This window comes from Anastrepha ludens, chromosome 3 (assembly GCF_028408465.1).
Source record: "Anastrepha ludens isolate Willacy chromosome 3, idAnaLude1.1, whole genome shotgun sequence".
Classification (NCBI taxonomy): Eukaryota; Metazoa; Arthropoda; class Insecta; order Diptera; family Tephritidae; genus Anastrepha; species Anastrepha ludens.
In genome coordinates this window covers 40816165-40838678 of record NC_071499.1, presented here as the reverse complement: position 1 = coordinate 40838678, position 22514 = coordinate 40816165, and the positions used below count along the sequence as shown (strand labels likewise).

The following is a 22514-nucleotide window of genomic DNA, read 5'->3' as shown; positions in this document are numbered from 1 at the left end:
CTTGGGGAATGCCACAGCAACGAATGTCCTTAAATTATTGTGAATGTGAGCGAATGTACTCGTATGTTCAAGAGGGAAGACAGAAGCGTATATTTGTAGTATATGTATGTGTGTAACGGGTGTTTTTGTTAAGCATACACATTTTTTGATAAGTCTACAAGTAGGTACATATTTCGCGATTTCTGTTCACTTTTGATGACGCAATGGAATTTTGCTAAACTATAGGAAATCTTCTAGACTCTCAAAACCATAAAAGCGCTTGTCACTCACTACAGAGTTCACGTGTTCTTTTTCTTCTTTAAGGTACTTGACCACCTTATCAGTTTCAAAAAATTAATTTTTTTTTTTTTACATTTTTTCAATCCTTATACTTTTAAAAATCATCACCTGAAACTGTTTTTTTAAATTCGAATTCTAACAAAGTGAAATCAGTGAAAATGTGCAGGCGCATCCTGCACTCATTACTTGCTGACTCAGCTGAAAGAAAATAGCAAGTTTTAACTTTAAACGCGTTTTTCCAGAAATTACTTTTTTTCGAATGGCGGACACTTTATCTCCGAAACTGCTTAGCCGATTTTAATGATTTTGGTCTTGTTTTATTTGTTAAGATGTTTTGTATGCCAATTTACCACATTTTGCAAAAAAAAAGTTAATAAAGTATTGCTTTTTAAGCATAACATTGTGAAAAACAGGGGTGTTTTCTTAACTTTTTTTCAAACATCCGCCATTTTTTTATTTTTTTTTTTTTTTGTCAGTTTGTGGTAAATTCTCACGCAAGGAACCTTCCTTTTGAAAATTTTGTTTCTCTCTTTTGTTTTAGAATTACCATTTCTAAGATTAACTGTCCGCCGCAAGACATGATTTTCTTCAGGCCTCGACTTTGGCGCCTCCTGGATATATGTTAAAAAAAGAAATTTTAATAAATCAATTGTTTTTTGTATTATATAAGCTCTAAATAAAAATTTAAAAAAAAATTTATTTTAATATATTATACAGAACATGAAAAAAAAATTATTGAATATGTTGTACTTTTTAGCTTTCCAAGGTGGTCAAGTACCTTAAAATGTTTCAGTATTCTATAGATTGAGTTAGTTTTGCTTAAAATTATGCAGTTAAAAATTTCGGTATCATTTTCAACTGTAAACCAGTGTAGCCAGGAAAATGTCGAAAATATGCAAAATGATGAAAAAACAGTTTTTTATTTTTCACTATTTTTTTATATTTTAGGTAACAAATATTTTAATTTAATTTTAATACTAAATATTTTTTTTATTTTTTATTGTTTCTTTAACTTGTTTCTTAATATTTTTTTATTTTTTAGGTACTCATTATTTGAAGTTTTTTCATTTTTTTATGTTTTTAAATACTAAATATTTTTTTTTTATTTTTCATATTTTTTTGTATTTTTTAAACACTTATAATTATTTGTTTTTACTTTTTAAATAATAATTTCTTTTTTCTATTTCTTTATTTTTTATTTCTTAATATTTTTTTATTTTTCAGGTACTCAATATTTTTAAATTTTTCATATTTTTCTATTTTTTTTAATACTAAATATTTTATTTCAAATTTTTTTTTATTTTTTAAACACTAATAATAGTTTTTTTTACTCTTCAAGTAATAATTCTTTTTTTTTATTTATTAATATTTTTTTTAATTTTTTAGGTAATCAATATTTTTAATTTTTTTCTTATTTTCTAATTTTTTAAATACTAAATATTTCTTTTATTTTTTAAATAAAAATTTCTCTTTTTTATTCCTTAATATTTTTTTATTTTTTAGGCAATGAATACTTTTTATTTTTTCATATATTTTAATTTTTAAATATTAAGTATTTTTTTATTTTTTTTATTTTCCTTATTTTCTAAATAATAATAATATAATATTTTTTTATGTTTTATTTCTTAATATTTTTTTATTTTTTAGGTATTCAGTATTTGTAATATCTTCATATTTTTTTATTTTTTAAATACTAAATATTTTTTTTTATTTTTTTTATTTTTTAAACACTTATAATATTTTGTTTCTACTTTTTACATAATAATTTCTCTTTTTTATTTCTTAGTTTTTTTATTCTTAACCATTTTTTTATAGTTTAGATACTCACCATTTTTAATTTTCATTCATATTTTTCTATTTTTTTTAACACTAAATATTTTTTTTTTTTAACACCATTAGTATTTTTTTTTTACTTTTTAAATAATAATTCCTTTTTTTATTTCTTAATATTTTTTTTATTTATTAGGTACTCAATGTTTTTAATTTTTTCTCATTTTTTATTTTTTAAATACTAAATCGTTTTTGTTATTATTTAAATAAAAACTTCTTTTTTTTATTTCTTAATATTTTATTATTTTTCTAGTAATCAATATTTTAAATTTTTTCATATTTTTTTATTTTTTAAACACTAAAAATGTTTTTTTACTGTTTAACTAATAATTTTTTTTTATTTCTTTATTTTTTATTTCATATTTTTTTTTTATTTTTAGATACTAAATATTTTTTTATTTTTTCATATCTTTTTATTTTTTATATTTTTTGAACTTTTAAAATAATAAATATTTTTTTATTTTTTATTTCTTGGTTGGTTGGTTGGTTTAAGGGTGACCCCGCATCGGAGTACCACATAGACCGCAAGTTGGGTCCGTTGTGTTGCCCTAGAGCTCATTATTTTGAATGATTTCCCCACCTAACCGAGATTTTTATTGTAGATTTTGATCAAAGATATTAATTCGTTTCGAAAATTTGATGAGAGATTCGATTTTCAGGTCCGAGAGTACTGAAAGATTGTCAATTGTTGGAGAGCCTAGAAGAGCGAGTCGACTTCTGGCTAGACCCGGACAACTGCACAGCAAATGTCTGCTCGATACTTCCTCATCTTCGTCCACGCAGTATCTGCACAGGTCGTTTTGAGGAACCCCGAGCCGACGTGCGTGAGTGCCCAAAAGGCAGTGGCCGGTGATAAGAGATGTTATATGCCTTAGTTCGTGTTTCGAAAGACTTATAAGGGTTTTTGTCTGTTTCAGATTGTAGGATGGCCAGATTTGTCTGGTCGTAACGCAAGTAGTTTCCACTCGCCACCTCCGATCAGCAATGCTGTGAAATTCTCGATCGATGAGCATTTTACATGTTGAGAGCGGAATGTGGATTGTGGGTAAGTCACTAACATTTGATTGCGCAGCTCCAGCTCTTGCGAGCTCATCAGCTTTGCAGTTACCTTCGAATCCACTGTGACCCGGTATCCAGATAACTTGGACAGAATTCTGAACACTTATCTCGTTAAGAGATAAGAGACAGGATCGAACCACATCTGAGTGGGTATAAGAGGAGCTGAGTGCTCGAACGGCCGCTTGACTGTCGGTGAAAAAGCGGATATCCTCTAGTGATATTCTATTTTCTAAGAGAGTTTTCGCAGCATACCAGATAGCGCATACTTCCGCTTGGAATACGCTACAGTAGTCGGGTAATCTAAATGATAGATTGATGTGAGGGGATTTGGAAAAGATTCCAAATCCCACTTTGCCGTCTTGTTTTGAACCATCTGTATATATAATCAGCGGGCCATCGGTTTCGGTTAGATTTGTCTTCCATTCTTCCCTAGTTGGGAGTGAACAGGAGAATAGCAAGGGTGGTGATGGAAGACTTACATGATAGTCTATGTCGGGAGAGATAACAGTGTTCCTGTTCAGTATGGCTGAATGGCCAAGATACTTATTCCATTTTGATATAGCATTCATGCGTGTCGCTGCTTTCGCTGCAATCGCTTTGCCAGCCAGATCGATAGGGAGCAAGTGAAGTAACGTATTTAGAGCCTTAGTAGGTGTTGTACTTAAGCATCCTGTTATCAGGAGGCAGGCTGTTCTTTGGACTCGATCAATTGTGGCTACTCTGCATCGTTTTCCGAGTGCTGTCCACCATACAACCACACCGTAGAAGAGTATCGGTTTGATGATCGAGGTGTATATCCAATAAATGATCCGAGGTGAAAAACCCCAGGTTTTGCCTATAGCTTTCTTACAAGTATAGAGAGCTATGAAAGCTTTTTTACATCTGTTTTCGATGTTCAATTTCCAACTCAACTTCCTATCTAGAATAACTCCTAGATATTTAGCTGAATCAGATAGGAGTAATGATTCCCCTTTTAAAGTTATTGTTTGCAGTGGAGGAGATTGTTGTTTCCTATTGAAGAGAACAAGATCTGTCTTTGCTGGATTCGCATTTAGTCCGCATTCGGTGCACCATTTTGACAGAATATTGATTGAGCGTTGCATGAGCTCAGTGAGGGTATTCAGGTGTTTGCCTGACACGCAGAGTGCAATATCATCTGCATAGGCTACAACCTTGCAGCCTGCTTTTTCGAGATTTCGAAGCAAACTGTTTACAGCGAGATTCCAGAGAAGGGGTGAAAGTACTCCGCCTTGAGGGGTGCCTTTGACGGCGTACATTCTCATGCGGCTTAACCCAAGCTCTGAAGTGATTATTCTATTTTGGAGCATTTGTTCGATCATCTTTCGGATGGAGCAATTAATACCCAATTTGGCAATTTCAGACAAAATAGCGTTGGGTTCAATATTATTGAAAGCACCTTCTATGTCCATAAATGCGACAAGAGAGTACTCCTTATTGTGAAGGGAAGTTTCCACTGTTTGCACCAGTGAACGAAGTGCCGTTTCAGTCGATTTCCCTTTAGTGTAGGCATGTTGTGCCTCAGAGATCAACTTAGTATCAAGTTGGGTTTTGATTTGCTCATCTAAGACTTTTTCAAAAGCCTTTAAGCAAAAAGAGGTTAGGCTAATGGGCCTGAAGTCGTTTGGTTTGCAGTGTGAAGGCTTCCCCGTTTTCGGAATGAATACTACCTTCGATTTCTTCCAAATTGTCGGGAGGTAAGAGAGATTTAAACACTTGTTAAAGATCCTTGTTAACCAAGGCAGTAGAACTTCCAGTCCTTCTTGAAGTTCTGCTGGAATGATGTTGTCAGGACCTGGTGATTTAAATTTTTTAAAGCTTAGTATTGCTGTAGAGATGCTATTAGAGCTGATTAGATCTGATCTATTCCCATAATTACTCTGAAGAGTACTGGGAAGTGCAGGTAGGTTGGCAACACAGCCTGGAAAGTGAGATTCTAGAAGTATTCTAAGAGTGTGGTCAGTTGAAGTAGTCCAAGTTCCATCTTGAGTCATGATAAAACTGGGAGAGACTGGGTTTGATGCAAGAATCTTGCGTAGCCTGCTTACTTCTGAAGTGTTCTCTAATTCTTGAGTGTATGATCCCCAGGATGTGCGTTTTGCACTTCTGACGGCTTTCTTAAAGTCTTTGAGACATTGTCGATATTCTTCCCATTCGTCTGTTATTTTAGATTGGTTAAAGAGTTTCCGAGTTCGATTGCGAAGTTCTGAGATTTCTGGAGTCCACCAAAAAGGTTTATGCTTACCTCCTGTTTTCGTCAGGGGGCAAGATTGTCGTGCTGCGCTTTGACACGTCTTCGTTATCATGTTGACAGCGTTTTCGATTTCGTTTTTATTTTCCATTTCAAACTGCCTGATGTCAGGAAGTCCATTGGCAAGATGTTCTTTATATTTGATCCAATTCATACGTTTTTTGTTAAGGTACTTCATGGGTTTTGCCGTTTCGGCTTTTAAAGTGAATGTTATATATTGGTGGTCGGAAAAAGAGTGCTGTTTATCAACGCTCCAGTCCTGCACCAGTTGTGTACATGATTCGCTAGCAAGAGTAATATCGAGTACCTCTCTTCTAGACGAGTTAAGAAACGTAGGGACATCACCTCTATTACATATATCAAGCTTATTCGCTAGAATGTAGTCAAAGAGTTGCTCACCTCGTGTGTTGTTGTTTGTACTACCCCAAACGATATGATGGGCATTAGCGTCTGCTCCAATGATGATGCGTTTCTGCTTCAGATGCGCCGTATTGACGAGCCTTCTCACTGCTTCAGGAGGAGGCGCCTCCGCTGCGTCGTAAGGCATGTAAGCCGACACAATCCAGATCGGGCCGTGGACAGCTTCAACCTCTATGGCAGTGGTGTCAGCGTTGCTAAAGGGAAGAAGAAAAGCATTAATATGTTTTCGAATGAGAATACAAGAGCGCGATCTAACGTTAGCCTCACCTTGAAACAAGGTGTAGTGCCTATCTTTCAGGCCGCATATCTTGTTGTTTGATATCCAAGGTTCTTGGATGAGAATGATGTCTTCTCTGAGGTCAGAGAGACGAAGAATGAGGGCTGCCGAGGCAGCCTTAGAGTGGTGCAGATTAATCTGCAGCACTTTTAGACGCACATTCAATGACTGTGTCGTTCGCGTCATCACTGCTATCTAGAAGTCTATCCTCGTCCCCGAGTTGAATGTTAAATAAGTGTCCCATAAGTTCGCTGTTCGATTCCGAGTCGGACTCAATCGTCGAAGCTTGTGAGAGAGGCTTATCGACATCCATCTTGGGGGCCGCCGTACTCTCTTCGCTGGGTGCGAGGAGGTTTTTCGGCTGATAGGTCCAAATGGTAGTGGTGATGAACCCGAACGCCACAATCCCCTTGCGGTCGTCCAGTGCTTTAACGCTTTCCTGGTCCAGGAGCAGCGTGATGTGCCTGGAGTTTCCTGAAGGCTCTTCCACCTTAACTACCCTCCAGTTTTCGGTGGGTAGGTTCGGGTTTCCGATCTTCAGTAGCTCCAGAATAGTTTCCGGATCGGATGGCTCTAGAGGTATTCTGGCTCTGCCGCGTGGTTGGTTTGGAATTTCGCTCTTATTGACGAGCTAAAGATTCGCCCCGGGCCATACCTCGCCGAGTCGGTCGAGGGCCATGCCGTAAAGGTTGACAGAACGTTGATCCGAGCACGCGATCAACTTGACCCTTGCCTGGAACCATCCCGCGTCAGAGCAGAAAGGAGGAGGCCCTGGGTTCTGTTTCAGAACGTCCAGGTATCCCAACTGAAGTTTTCTCTCCACAATCTTCCAGTTTGATGGAGAGATGAAACCGTCAGGGTGGCTCTTATCTACCACCGCCATGACCAGACTATCTCTGGCAACTTCGCAGAACTTGCGTATTTTGACCTCAGAGGAAGCTTTGTGCTTCTTGGGGTCGTTGGAGCTATGAGGATCCTCTGAAGACCGCTGCCGCTTAGCTGCACTCGGTTTTTCTTTGGACGCCTCATACTTCCGAAGGAATTCCCGGGCCCAATCGAGAGTTGCCTTTTGTTGGTCGGACAGCTCCTCCTCAGGGGTTTTGCCGAGCTTTTCCATAAGGAAAGTGGCGCGTCTTTTGTCTCTATATCGACGGAGATGAGGAGGGACAGGTTTTTTGGAGACTTCTGTCCGATTAGTTTTCCCAGTTTCTGGCAAAACAGTTTTGATTATTGATTGTTTCTCCGCAGCCGAATCGGTTTTGGAGGAAGAAGCCACAAGAGAGTGCGGTGGTGTCTCTTTGACGGTTTTGCTCTTAGTGAGCACTTTCGACACCGAAGGGGTGGTTTTTGACCCCGCCATAAGTTTGGTGGAGCCAACAGGTCTTCCGCGTCGGGAAGGAATTTTTTGTTGTGTTGTTTGTTTTGTATTAGTTTTATTCATTTTTTGCGGGGCGGTCACTCAGCTGACGAGTCAGCAGTCGTAACCAGAGATGTTAGTAGGGAAATAATGGGGTTCGCCACGCCAGAGCCCTATGCCGTGGTAAGTCGAGTTTAAACTGGGGTGCGACAGGTGCCCCAGAGTCCGCATACTAGCGACTTAGCTCACCCTAAGCCATGCATCCCTCGGCGTGTGCTGTTCCACCTTGGATTGGTGGCCTTTGATATAAGGAAGTGGCCTTCTCCCCGTGAGTCCATGTTTATTCCATTCGTATTAGCAGAGACATGACCTACTAATACGAGTGGCTTCTCGCCATCCACCGAAGTGGATATGGGTCACTGCCAGCAATTATGGCAGTTACGGCACGCGTGCAGTAACACTGCACTACATGTTGTTCCCCCTACCATAGTTGTTGGTTGACGAGAACTAGGCTGGTTCGCGAGTAGGCTTTTACCGAGGCTATGGCCTACTTAACCACAGAAGATAACTGTGGCGTACCCTATCCACCACCTGGGACGCGCCGCAATAGGTGCCCAACCAAAGGGTTTTTATTTCTTAATAATATATTTTTTTTATTTTCTAAATAATAAATATTTTTATTTTTGAATAGGTGCCCAACCAAAGGGTTTTTATTTCTTAATAATATATTTTTTTATTTTCTAAATAATAAATATTTTTATTTTTGAATAGAATATATTTTTAATATTTTTTGTTATGTTTTTAGTTTTTCTGTTAAGTTTTGATTTTTTTGTTATTTAGGACTTTGTCTTCACTTCTCGTATTGCGACCTTTTCCTGGCACTGGATTCACTGTAAATTTTTTTTTTTTTTTTTTTTTTTCATATTTTATGTGGCAACGCCATTATTCATTTTTGTTTGTTTGTGTTTGTTTGTTCATTTTGTTCATTCTTTTGAACGCATTTTATGTGCTTGATATATACGAACCCCTAATTAAATTTGAAGAAAAATTTTAAATTTTTTTAGATGGCAACGCCTTTCAAAAATATTATTGAGTTAAGGCTACATTTTTCTTTACATTCATACATGTATGTACATATTTTTTATTAAAACTAATATATTTTGATAATAAATTTCTTCACTGCCGAAAAAAATAGGTGGTAGCACCACCTAAAAATATTTGTTTACTAAATTTCGTTAAATACCTTTCATTTGATACGCATATCTTAATATACGCTGAAATATGTGATAAATTGTTATTCTTGTAATAAAATGCAGGTGGCAACTCTATCAAAAAATTGTTTTTGAAATAGATTTTTCCATTTTTTTTGGATAAACTATAACACCTATGCATGTATATTTTAAGTAAATTACTTTTTTTAATACAAATAGGTGGCAGCACCCAGCTGGAATGGGTATCACACCTACAACCAGCAATGGCTTTCCAACGGTGTGAAAAAGTTAAAAGCGAAGCACTACTTTTAGAATAAGGATCTATTGAAAAAAATGTCTACATATTTAGATATGTACAGTTGTGTTCATATTAATAGCAGTGCTTTTCCTAAAGTCAGAAGACTGAACTTCATGAAAATTAAACTGACTACTATTTTTAAAAACTCTCACTGTTTGATAACATGATGAAAGCAAATATACTTAAAACAAAAGGTTCTATCTTTCATTGCACTTTCTTCCAATAAATCGAAAAAAATCAAAAGTACGGAGGCAAGTTCACCCCGAACTGTGATGATGAAGTGAAGTCAAGTCCTTCTCCAGCTGATCTTTCCAACGCAGAGGATGCCTTTCTCTTCCTCTACTACCACCAGCTGGTACCGCATCGAATACTTTCAGAGCCGGAGCGTTTGTATCCATTCGAACGACATGACCCAGCCAACAAAGCTGCTGGGACTTTATTCGCTGCGTTATGCCTATCTCGTCGTAAAGCTCATACAGCTCATCGTTTCATCACCTACGATATTCGCCGTTGCCAACGTGCAAAGCTCCAAAAATCTTACACAGAATCTTTTTCTCAAACACTCCAAGCGTCGCTTCATCGGATGTTGTCATCGTCCAAGCTTCTGCGCCATACGTTAGGACGGGCATGATGAGAGCCTTGTAGAGTGTTAGTTTTGTTCGTCGAGAGAGGAAACATTCGTCTGGAAAATTATGTTTGCATAATTTATTCATGAAGTATAAAATATATGTTTATAATTTTTTTTTATATGAAAGTATGTTCAAAACTACGAGTCGCAATTACTCAATAAGCCGTGTAGTATTCATCGTCGTCGAGTATAGCCTGGCATTTTCTTCATGCCTTGAACCAGCTTTTCTGCGTAGCTCGTCGACAAGGACGGCCAGATTTTGCAAACTTGACGCACGAGTTGCTTTAAATCGCGGACCGGCTTTCCAGCAAGACGCGTTTTCATAAATTCCCACACATTTTCAATGGGATTGGCGCCGGGGGACTGTGAAGGCCAGTCCAATACTGTGACGCCATTTTCTTGTTTGTCGTTTCTTAACGTATTTTTCTGAAAGCAGTGGTTTTGATGAAGGCACAATATTTTATAAGAGCGTACAATTGCGTATGCCGATGATATCGATATCATCGGCCTTAACAACCGCGCTGTTAGTTCTGCCTTCTCCAAACTGGATAAAGAGGCAAAGCGAATGGGTTTGGTGGTGAACGAGGACAAAACGAAGTACCTCCTGTCTTCAAACAAACAGTCGGCGCACTCGCGTATCGGCACCCACGTCACTGTAGACAGTTATAATTTCGAGGTTGTAAAAGACTTCGTCTATTTAGGAACCAGCATTAACACCGATAACAATGTCAACAATGTCAGCCTTGAAATCCAACGTAGAATCTCTCTTGCCAACAAGTGCTACTTTGGACTAAGTAGGCAACTGAGCAGTAAAGTCCTCTCTCGACGAACAAAACTAACACTCTACAAGACTCTCATCATGCCCGTCCTGACGTATGGCGCAGAAGCTTGGACGATGACAACATCCGATGAAGCGACGCTTGGAGTGTTCGAGAGAAAGATTCTGCGTAAGACTTTTGGACCTTTGCATGTTGGCAACGGCGAATATCGCAGACGATGGAACGATGAGCTGTATGAGCTTTACGACGACATAGACATTGAGCAGCGAATAAAGATCCAGCGGCTTCGTTGGCTGGGTCATGTCGTCCGAATGGATACAAACGCTCCGGCTTTTAAAGTATTCGATGCGGTACCAGCTGGTGGCAGCAGAGGAAGAGGAAGGCCTCCTCTGCGTTGGAAGGATCAGGTGGAGAAGGACTTGGCTTCACTTGGTGTGTCCAATTGGCGCCGGTTAGCACGAGAAAGAAACGACTGGCGCGCTTTGTTAAGCTCGGCCAAAATCGCGTAAGCGGTTATCGCGCCAATTAAGAAGAAGAAGTGGTTTTGATGATGTGGCTCGGTAGGATATGTTCGCCTCCTTCAATCGACGTTCGATGATACTCACATTTATTACCTTTTTAGCAAGAACTGATCGTGCTTGGCGTAGTCACAAAGAAGAGTCCCGCTTAAAATGTTGGACGATCACTTTATGCTCCGTTTTTGACGTCAGCATTTTGTACACTTTATACCGCTGATTCCACATCACAACAAACTTTTTTGACCTTTTAATCACTTTTGCAGTAAGATAATTTCGCCACTCCGAATGCGTGCATAAAAATACCGCCTCAAAACGCTTCGCGTACTTCTCACTCATTTTTTTTTTTTGGTTGCGTTTACGGGAAAGTTTCGAAGGGCACTAGGCTGAGTTAGCACTAGCCTCGAACCCCTTGAGTGGGACTATTATGCAGCAAAAAGCAGAACAAAATATATCTTGAAGTTACAAGAAAAAAACCGGTGCTTTTCATTTGGCACAGACTGTATTTCAGCCTATAATGAGTTCACGTCCGCTTAACAGAGGTTTTAATTTGATTTGTTATAAAAAGAAGTTTTCGCGTCCGGCCAAGAGAATGTTTAGAATTTAGAGAATGCTTAAAGGAGAGTAATTTGTACCGAAATGTATAATTAAAACTTAGTAGTAACTTAGTAGTAAATACTTACTTGGGAAAAAATGTTCGACCAAGAGAGATGCCCGTTACGAGAAGTTTCACTGTATATACTTTGTAACTTGTCACACTGAATAGTATGGAAATGTTTTAACAAATAGCCTCCCATATTTTTCTCATTTAAAGCTGCACAATGGAGTGGATTTTTCGGCAAACCAAATCAATTCAACACACTTAGACAGTAAATAATTGAGGAAAATATGAAATTTGTATGCCAACTTTGAGAACAGTCCTCAAATGCTGGCTAGTACCTTCATTGTGAAGACTTTTCTGTGTGGATTTTTTATTTTGTTTGTTTTGATATCTTCATTTTTTAATATCTTCTGATTATTTTTTAAAAAGTTTTTAATTTTGAAGATAAATCCAAGCTTCTGGCAATATTGCGACAAACTAACATGTTCATAATATTTTAGGGTCCGTAATGTGATCATTTAAACAACAACTCTTTAGTAAAGACACAGCAAAGTTAGCGCTTCGTTAGGTTTAAGTTAACTTGGCCGATCACCAATGATATCGTATGGACCATAACCAAATAAACAAGGCAAAATTGATATCAAAACGGCGCTTTAGTGCTACTTGGGTAGTGCCAGTCTTTTACTTCAACCATTTCACTTAAAGTCAAAATAATTTCCTCTGCCTTAATTTTCTTATTTTTTTGAGGAAAAAATCTTCACCCTTTACTTACATAAATAGGTATATATCGCTTATTAAACTTATCTTACGCTATAATTGTAACAGTAATATTCGCAAATTACGTTCACGAAGACTGGGCATTGTGTAGGAATATGCTGATTAGATAATAAACGTAGATACGTATTTGCCCTCATCCTCGCACATAAACTGGATAAGCTAAGCGAGGCTAAATATATGCCCACTTACACACACATACATATTAATTGTAGTGTATGACAACAATTACGAGTTTTGGCACACCATAACAGCTGTGAAGTCGTACGCTCGAGTGACTTCTACCAGGTCTCGGGTCAGTTGCTCGACCAACAGTTCAGTTATTTGGTGTTAATTAACTACTACAATTTTCTACACGCATACATACACACCAACACGCATGCATACATATTCACACTAATAAGGACTCAAGTGCACACATACAATTACAATTACTGGAGCATATTTACTCAAGAGTACGCAACCTAAGCGAGCACAGCAACAAAGATGCCACTCAAATGCCGCAGCGGTAGGTGGCAAGCTCCTGCGAGTGTTTCGTACAAGTGAACTATTTGAGTATAGATATGCACGCATATGCTTAAAGGGTCATTTTACAAAAAGTGCATTGTGCCACAGTTTCTCTAACTCTACTCTAGTGAAAAGAGGAGTTGCCTTACAAACGCAACTGCCCTCTATTAAAGAACTATCAAAGGTATTACAGTCGTAGTCTAAGACGTTTTTTGTTTTTTTTTTTTTTTTTGCTGGGTGAGGTAGGGTTCAAACTGCGTTCGTCGTCTACTGCACCGTGTGGTGTGGCCACTAAAACGATCCCCCCTTTCCTTCTAGGGAGACGCCCTTCCTGGAACTGCTTTCTATATTACTTCGAGAGGGTTCAGAACGGCATTCATAAAGGACCAAGTCACCCACGTCTAGGTCAACCATATTTGTAGCCAGCTTTCATGCTATAGGCTCGTCTTCTTGTGTTTGTATCTGTGCGGCTTCGTTTTGTTGTGCTGTGTCGAGGTCAATCTTTTATTTTTCGTGGTACGTTCTCGATGTATTTCTTTACCGCGTTCCAGCTGTCCTCGCGTTCGAGCATTTTGCTGATTATATTGCTCGGCGCGATGTCAGCAATTTGCTCCCTGAGGGTATTTCTTTCCGTAAGCCATCTGTTACAACTAAAAAAGTGTGTTCAGCCTCATCGACTAATAGCGTCATCGTGTAATAGACCAATAGACGCACTCAGCGAGGTGTACAGATACTGATTGTTGCTCTAAACACGAGCCATAACTAGTCAGGGCCAACAAAGTGTCTCAAAGGTGTAACAATTTGGGATATTCGGCAGAAGTGGGATTGAGACTCAACATGAGTTTGTAAGATGCGGGACAAAAACAGGACACTCGATACACTTTTCAAATCGTAATCGTAGCAATAAAAAACTTTTTTATACTTTTGATTTATTTTCATGCCCCGTTACTAAAATTCCCAAGAGACGAGCAGCACTTCAGCTCAGATCTTCGACGGTTCGAATAGATTGACCATTGTTATTGTAGTCCTCGGTCTCAGTGTCATAAATTACTTCTGAGAATTTGTCTAAGTACATGTTTTAAGGGGTATAGCAGCTGAGCGAGTCTACGCCAAGCAATCGAAGTACTATAAGCCTAGTCATAAGTTTTTCTGAAAATTGTTTTATTTGTAGGTCTGAGTACAACAAGAAGTGGACGGGGAAAAGTGTAAAAAAAATTTCTTTTAATTTTAGATTTCTGTAATGTTGGTATTTAGAGGGGTGGCCGCTATTAGAAAAAAATCTTTAAAGTGAAATAAAATAAAATAAATAAGTGGCTCGTGCACTTCTGTTAGGTGTTTGACCGAGCTCCTCCTCCAATTTGTAATGTGCGGCTTGATGTTAAGGTACAAATGGGGAGACCTACAGTTTTAATCCGACTCCAAACGGCAGATAGTTTTTATGAAGAGCTTTTTCTTGAAAGAAATACACTCGGAAGCTTGCCATTGCCTGCCGAGGGGCTGCCGCTATTAGAAAAAACTTTTTCCATTTTTGCTGTTCATGCACGGAGATTCGAACCTACGAACTAATAATAAATAAAATAAAAAAGTAATTAAGATTTGCTCTTTAAAGTTTATTTTGTCCAAAAAATTAAATAAATATTTTTGTTTTTGGATACAATATATTTTAAAACTTCTTTATTTTTTTTTATTTTAATTTTTTTTTTTTTTCTTTGAAAAAAAATTGTATATATATTTAGATAAGGAACTATTTGCATTTGGGGGCCTTTGGAGGTGTGCCGCCGAGGTCGCGGCACCCATTTAGATGATATTTTGTCCCATACGTAATTGAGCCCTACAAGTATAATCATAATAAAGAGATATGATAATAATTTCTTAAAAAAAATGTATTTGATTCAAAAGCAACACCGGCCCTTGGAACTTAACCACCTTTTACTTGCATTTTTTTTTCGGAATTTTTGCTACAGTTTTTTAAAGTGGCATGCCTTAGATTATTTCCTGTTCTGGTCCTACGCTCCAACCGGAATTAGAAGAAATTTATTTTTAAACATTTATTTTTAACATTTAATACATTTTTTGTAAAAAAATTTTTTATGAAAATTGGTTTATTTGTGTCCTTATTTTTAGTTTTTTAATATAGAATATACTTAAAAAAATCAAATTTTAAGTTGAAAATTTTTGAGAAAAAAATTTTGATTTTTTAAACTTAATTTTTAAATAACTAAATTTGAATACATAACGAAATAAAATATATAAAAAATTTTTAAATTTTTTGAGGAACAAGTTTTTTATAAAAATTGGTTTATTTGTATTATGTTTGAGTATAATACGAAGTAAACGAAAAAAAATTGTAATTTTTTTTTAATTTTGAGATTTATTCAATGTTAAAATTTTTGGTATAGTTTTTGAAAGTGAAATGTCTAGGGTTATTTCCCGTTCTAGCCCTGCACTCCAATCGGAGTTAAAGGAATTTATATGAAAAAAATTTGAAAAAGAAAATTTTGTAGTTTTGAGATTTATTCAATATTCAAATTTTTGGTATAGTTAAAGGACATTATATATATTTAATATTTAAAACATTTCGTTTGTTAATTTTTTTCTTTGGGTGAAATATATGTACTTCTGTGGGCAAAAAGTAAGGTGAATTTGGTTGTATTATTTATTTTGGTAAATCAATTTCATCCCCTTCAAAATAATCCCCTCTCGATGAAATACACTTATGCCAACGATTTTTCCAATTCAAGAAACATGCCAAATAGTCCATTTCCTGTATAGCCATCAGCACTTTCTTCGATTCAGCTTTTATCTCCTCGATCGACTCGAAACGCGTTCCCCGGAGTGGTCTCTTGAGTTTTGGGAATAGCCAGAAGTCACACAGAGCCAAATCAGGCGAATATGGTGGTTGCGGAACGATATGCGTGGAATCTTTGGCGAAATGGTTACGAAGAACGAGTGCAGTGTGGGACGGTGCATTATCGTGATGCAAAAACCAAAAGATGTTGGCCCATAATTCTGGTCTTTTTAGTCGAATTGCTTCACGTAAACGACGCATAACGCTCAAATAATATTCCTTATTAACAGTTTGGCCAGGTGGAAGGAATTCATAGTGCACCACACCACGAAAATCGAAAAAAACTGTCATCATGACCTTTATTTTTGAACGACTTTGACGTGCTCTTTTCGGTCTGGCCTCGCCTTTAGCACGATATTCGCTTGATTGGTCGGTTGTTTCAGGGTCGTAAGCATAAATCTAAGTCTCATCTCCCATAATGATGCATTTGAGCTTGTCCTGATAGTCTGAAAGCATTGTTTCACACACATCAACGCGACGACTTTTTTCCAAGAAATTGAGAGTTTTCGGTACCAAACGAGATTTGACTTTTCGTAGGCCCAAATGGTCTTTCAAAATGGTTTTCACAGATCCTTCTGATATTCCGATCATATCAGTAAGGTCTTTAACAGTCAACCAACGATTTTTGAGCACTAACTCCTTCACTTTATTGACGTGTTGGTCATCTGTTGACGTCGATGGTCGTCCGGAGCGCTCCAAGCCATCAACACGTTCTCGACCCTCTTTGAAGTCTTTGTACCACTTATAAAATTTTTCTGCGACATGGTCGAATCACCAAATGCCTTCTGCAACATGCTTAACGTTTCCGCAGCCGAAATTTCATTCCGCAAACAAAATTTGATGGCACTTCTCTGCTCAATCAAACAAAATGTAAAAATCGATAAATGCACTCTTGGTCGTTTGGTAAACACAAGCGTAAATATATTACTGATAATGATATTCAAATGAAAGTTGGCCCAGATGTTATTAACAGTGCTGCCAACTCATGAAAAAAATAACTAGAGAGAAATTTTAATCCCGCGAAGTTTGACAAATAAATTCACCTTACTTTTTGCCCACAGTGGTACTTAAAAAACACAATTTCGTTAAACAGTTTTGAGAAAAAATTTTTTTGCGAGAATTAGTTTATTTGTAGTGAGAAGTAAGAAGTAAACTAAAACATTTTTGAATAGCGATTAATACAATAATTTAGAGATTGATTCAATACTGAAAATTTTGGTTTGGAGTGAAATATCGTAGTTCTTTTTAACAATTAAATTTTTTGCTTAAATTATTTGTTTGTTATAATTTTAATTTAAAATTTAAAATTTTTATAATTGATAATTCAATATTTTTTTGTGTCAATATTTTGGGAACAAAAAAAAACAGTTTTAAGTTTTTTAAGTGGGACTCCCATTACTTTTTCGAGTTGTATTCAAATGCGGATAGCGAATCAGTGATTGAAGAAAACAAATTGAAAGTTGATTGGAGAAAATGAATTTAAAAATATTGTTTGCTCTTTCAGTGATCTTTTTGTGAAATGCCCCATATCACTGCAAGTAAATATTGTAAATTCCTGTACTCAAATTTAGTTATGTACCAGTAGACGCACTTGCATGCCTACCGTAAATGGAAGTATCTTCCGGTCTGCAGTCAACGCCCAAACTCAAAATTTCATACACAATCATTAGAAATGTGTCAAACACTGAACAAGGCTACTGACCAACCAACCAATCAAGCAGCAAACTGAACCAAGATACAGCAACCTAACTTCACTGGCCCAGCCGCAGATTCCCTATTACATTTGAGCAAATTCTAATACTAAGTGAAGTTTATTAGTGTACAACTAACGCACTGTCACAACTATCCACTTGTGAATATATGTATGCGCCCACATACATATTAATATACATAAAGTTGACTGTGTGCTTGACTGGAAATGGAGATAATCTCCTACACGTACTAGTCCTAGATTGCCTTTCGCAAGTGCTTTCGAATTAGTATAAAAAGTATAGGTTCATGCTCTGTTTGGTGGTGATTAGAAATTACCACATTGAATTTTCAATCAGAGACATATTCCAATAGGCAGCGCCCCTTCTAGACAACCAGCAAATATAAATAGTCTAAGCAGCTTTCCTAACTATCACCGGCGAACTTTTTGCCAGAAGGATCTCGCCAAGTCCCAACATTAGCTCCCAAAACATGCTCATCTTTCATATTTCAACTTCCGAACTCAGCAAACATACCTAATGGGTGAATGCGAAAACTCAGTGGATTGTGGAGAGTTAGGTGACTAGGCAGTTGGTCATACCTAACAACTTAATGTCCCTTCGTTCACATTGGAGTGGGTTATACAATAACGAGATGACCCGGATTTTTATTCGGTCAAAGAGTGAAAATGTTGTGTATTCCCCAAAAATTCATGAGGAAGTTTTATGTTGCTACAACAAAAGCAACAGTACAAATAACCAACTAAATTCATTTGTTTGAGATCCGCTATTGTTCTTCAGTACTCTTTGAATCAATAAAATAAAATCTAAAATATGGTTGAAATAAGTCTTCAAATCTTAGTCTTGTCTTGTTTGATCTTACAAGCAGATTTGCTGATCCTCCGCTGCCCCATATCCTTGATTTCAACTCTCAATGCTTTGATTCCTAATATAAAATGGATAGATACCCAAGACAACACAACTGTGTTTTTGTTGACAGCAGTCGAAGGATTTGAAATTCAAACTGATTAGGCAGTCTTTTTTATTTTTGTACTAGCTTTACCCGGCTCGCGTTGCTACGCCAACAACTAAAATAAATTTAAGAAAAATAACTTTAAAGAAAAATCAGTACACAAATATTCAATTCATTCTAAGCCATTTTATTGATTTTTCTCAATTCGATAAATATGACATTACAAAGTTTAGTTTCAATTCGATGTGTATTGAAGTGCTGTGGGATACATAATATTTCTTGTTTTTCCATCTGGTGCATAGACGAATAAATCAGAAGGTTTTCCGACACGTGAGCAAACCACATAGAGCTGTCCATGTGAGAAGCATGGATTCTCCCAATTTAATCCACCAATTTGTGCTTTGTTAATAGTCATTGCGAAAGCGAGTCGCACCGGGAACTGTAAGCGTTTGAATTCGAATGGCATAGCTGTCGGTATCATTGAGATACGTGGCAACAGTACGTCTTCACCTTTGAATTTTCCAGTCGAAATTGTTGCCTTGATAGCATTGTTTATCATTTTCTTGACCGAGAATCTGGTTCCGTTGCAAAGTCGTGGCGGATTTATGTTTCGAAGAAGAATGATGAGTACGCCAATTTTCAATGTAAGAACTCAGTTGGATAGTTGAAAACCTCGTCTTGATTCTCCACAGTATCGATGGACTTATATGTCGTCGTTTTACTGGGTATTCCATGCTGAATGGTGAAGTTGATGTTATTGACATCGATGTTTTTGGCTGCTAATGCAGCATGCGTACTGCGCCACTGATGGTTTTTGTAGCTGTATGCAATGCTTGGGAAAACTTTTTGCACCAATTCGACGATGCTTTCCGTAATCTTACAGAAGTTTACTGTCAGGGTGATACATTGTGTAGATTCACCAATTTCCGTTCGCCCATTTCCATACAAATTTTTATGACAATCGGTTGAACGGGACAGAAGTTGCTACTCTGCAGCGCCATCTGGTGGCGAGTGGCATCAATTAGCATATTCTACAAACTAGAGCTGTGCGAAACATCGATGTAGTATCGATACATCGATGTTTCTCCTTTCGTAAAAAACATCGATGTTTTTTCTCCGATGTTCGATGTTTTTGCCAGTTTTTCCATCACTGAGAAAAAAACGCAGTAAAAGCTAGAGCGTTATTTTTGGAGTTATTGGTGTTGGCAGGCAATGGTTATAATGCATAAATATCTTAGAGCTTCAAATGGGCAAGGTATGTACATATATATATTAACTGATGCCTTCTTTTCAAGTTAACCTCTGTGTTTTGTCTCATTTGTATGTAGGTTGTAGTGCGGCAACCATTGAAGAAAAAGAGCAAGAGGAAGAGCCGCAAGCCAAAAAGGCGCGATATGGTCAGTCCAATGTGTGGAATTTTTTTAATAAGTCCTCGGATGGCAAGACTGCCAAATGTTTAAAATGTGGTAAAATTTATCAAACCAGCGGAAACACCACCAACATGGCGGGACATTTAAAGCGGGTACACCCAACGTTAACGGTGAGTGAGTTGCCAAAGGCTTCAGGACATATGGCGGCTTATTTGGATAAAAAATATGAAGCCTCATCGAAACGGAAGAGAGATTTGGACAGCGCATTGTTAAATTTCATTTGCTCCGATTTACGTCCATTTTACATTGTAGAAAACGAGGGATTTAAGCAATTTGTAAATGCTTTGGATCCCCGATACGAATTGCCTTCACGATCAACATTGCTTTCAACATGTTATAATAATTTATTCATGAACATGAGAATGAAACTGAAAAGCATTTTGCAAGAAGTGGAATATTGCGCTGTGACAACCGACTGTTGGACATCTCGAGCCAACGAGGCTTATTTGACCGTAACTTGCCATTTTATATATTAGATCCAGAATTTAAACTTCGCACAGCAGTACTTTCGACTAGTAAGTTACAGAATGAGAAAAATCATTCTGCAGAAAACATTGCGAACTCTCTATGTGCAGTGCTAATTGAATGGGAAGTTATGGACAAAGTTGCAGCCATTGTTACCGATAGCGCAAGAACAATGATAAAAGCATGTGAGATATTGCAAAAAAGACATGTGCCATGCTTTGCGCATGTTATTAATTTAATAGTTCAACTATGCCTGAATCAAGAGAAAATAAAAGTTATTATGGGGAAATGCAAAAGTATTGTGGGATTTTTTAAGAAAAGCACAGTAGCTTACGCCAAGTTTAAAGAAGCTCAAAATACAGAGAAGCCATACAGTTTAAAGTATGAATGTCCTACAAGATGGAATAGCGCATTTCATATGATTGAAAGAATTCTTAAAACAAATGATGCTATAAGCAGTGTTCTTCTTTCAACCCCAAAGGGACTTGCCCCGTTTTCGGCTGACGAAATTTTAATTTTAAAAGACATAAAAATTTTATTGCAACCTTTTGAATGCGCAACATTGCAAACTTCTTCGCGAACGTTGGTCACGGTATCATTAATAATTCCTATAACTTGCGGACTTCTGCATAATTTGCAATTGTTAAAAAATGACCTAAAAACAGTTGAAGGTCGCGAAAGCTGCAATTGCTTATTGGAGGGCTTATCGTCCAGACTACTGCAATATGAAATTCGCAATGTTCCTCGAGTGGCAACTTTGCTAGATCCTCGGTTTAAAAAAGAAGCGTTTCACTCACCATTTAACATCACTGAGGCTCAAAAACTCTTGGAAAACGAGCTTTCTTCTTTCAACGCACAGAAGTCTCGCCCTTGCGACGAACCACGCCTGCCAACATCAACCTCCACATCGCAGACATCCCTTTTTCAATTTTTGGAAAAAAACAAAAGTTTGAAACATAAAACTAATACAGTGGATTCCATATTGTCAATTCGTCAATATTTTAATCTAGACAATTTGGAATCAAACTCCAACCCTTTAGATTATTGGAAGGTTGTATTTTACTTGTCAATTCCAGCGTTTAAATATGTGTATTAATTAAATTTTATTATTACAGATCTCATCAGATAAATCATTTCAGCATTGCTGCAAAAAATATTTCTGCGTTCCAGCAACTTCGACAGAAAGCGAACGTATGTTCAGTAAGGCTGGAATCGTTGTAAGCGAAAAAAGAAGTTCGCTTCAGTTTAAACATGTTGACATGCTACTTTTTATCAATCGGAACAAGTGGATCTCTGAACAGCAATGATTGTTTTATAGTTTTAAGTTTGAAAAAGATTAAATTATGCTTTATAGTATTAAGTTTGAAAGATTTAATTTCTGTTTTATAGTATTAAGTTGAATGATTGAACTTCTGTTTTATAGTTTTAAGTTTGGAAAAAGGATGTTATCCTTAATAAAGATATATATATTATATAGAGAATCAAAAAATGTACTATATTACTTCGATGTAGTATCGATACATCGATGTTTTTTTCTGAAAAACATCGAAACATCGATGTGGTCAAACATCGATGTTTCAACAGCTCTACTACAAACCTTATCCGTGGAAAAATACATATAATAATAGGACTATGAATAAGTTCGTGCGGTTTTTTTCGAAATTTGAAACTTTATTGACGTAAAATGGTTACAAATTTAATATTCAAAATATTGTCCATCGCTTACTACTACTTTTTCCCATCTTTCTGGCAATTCACGGATTCCCTTTGTGAAAAATTCGGTCGGTTTTGCCGCAATCCACGAATCGATCCATTTTTTGACTTCATCGTAATTACGGAAGTGCTGGTCAGCCAGGCCATGTTGCATCGATCGGAAGAGATAGTAATCGGATGGCGCAAGGTCTGGACTATACGGCGGGTGGGGTAGGACATCCCATTTGAGCGTTTCTAAGTATGTTTTGACCACTTGTGCAACATGTGGCCGAGCATTGTCATGTTGCAAAATAACTTTGTCGTGTCTATCGGCGTATTGCGGCCGTTTTTCTCGCAGTGCTCGGCTCAAACGCATCAATTGTCGTCGGTAGACATCCCCCGTAATCGTTTCATTCGGTTTCAGTAGCTCATAATACACAACACCCAGCTGGTCCCACCAGATACACAGCATAACCTTCAGGCCATGAATATTCTGCGCCGACGTCGATGTTGAAGCATGGCCAGGGTATCCATACGTTGCCCGACGTTTTGGATTGTCGTAATGGACCCACTTTTCATCGCCAGTCACAGTTCGATGCAAAAAACCCTTTCTT

At 37.1% G+C, this 22514-nt stretch overlaps 2 protein-coding genes across 2 annotated transcripts; both read left to right on the top strand.

Annotated features, from left to right (window-relative positions):
• Nucleotides 1–19384: 19384 nt before the first annotated feature.
• LOC128857460 (E3 SUMO-protein ligase ZBED1-like) lies at nt 19385–20219 on the top strand. Its single transcript, XM_054093216.1, has 2 exons — nt 19385–19568; nt 19642–20219. Exons 1-2 carry the CDS (start codon nt 19526–19528, stop codon nt 20217–20219), a joined length of 621 nt encoding a protein of 206 aa, XP_053949191.1. The 5' UTR covers nt 19385–19525.
• A 119-nt stretch (nt 20220–20338) lies between these two features.
• On the top strand, nt 20339–21515 carry LOC128857459 (uncharacterized). Its single transcript, XM_054093215.1, has 3 exons — nt 20339–20393; nt 20874–21259; nt 21324–21515. Exons 1-3 carry the CDS (start codon nt 20339–20341, stop codon nt 21513–21515), a joined length of 633 nt encoding a protein of 210 aa, XP_053949190.1.
• Nucleotides 21516–22514: the final 999 nt, after the last annotated feature.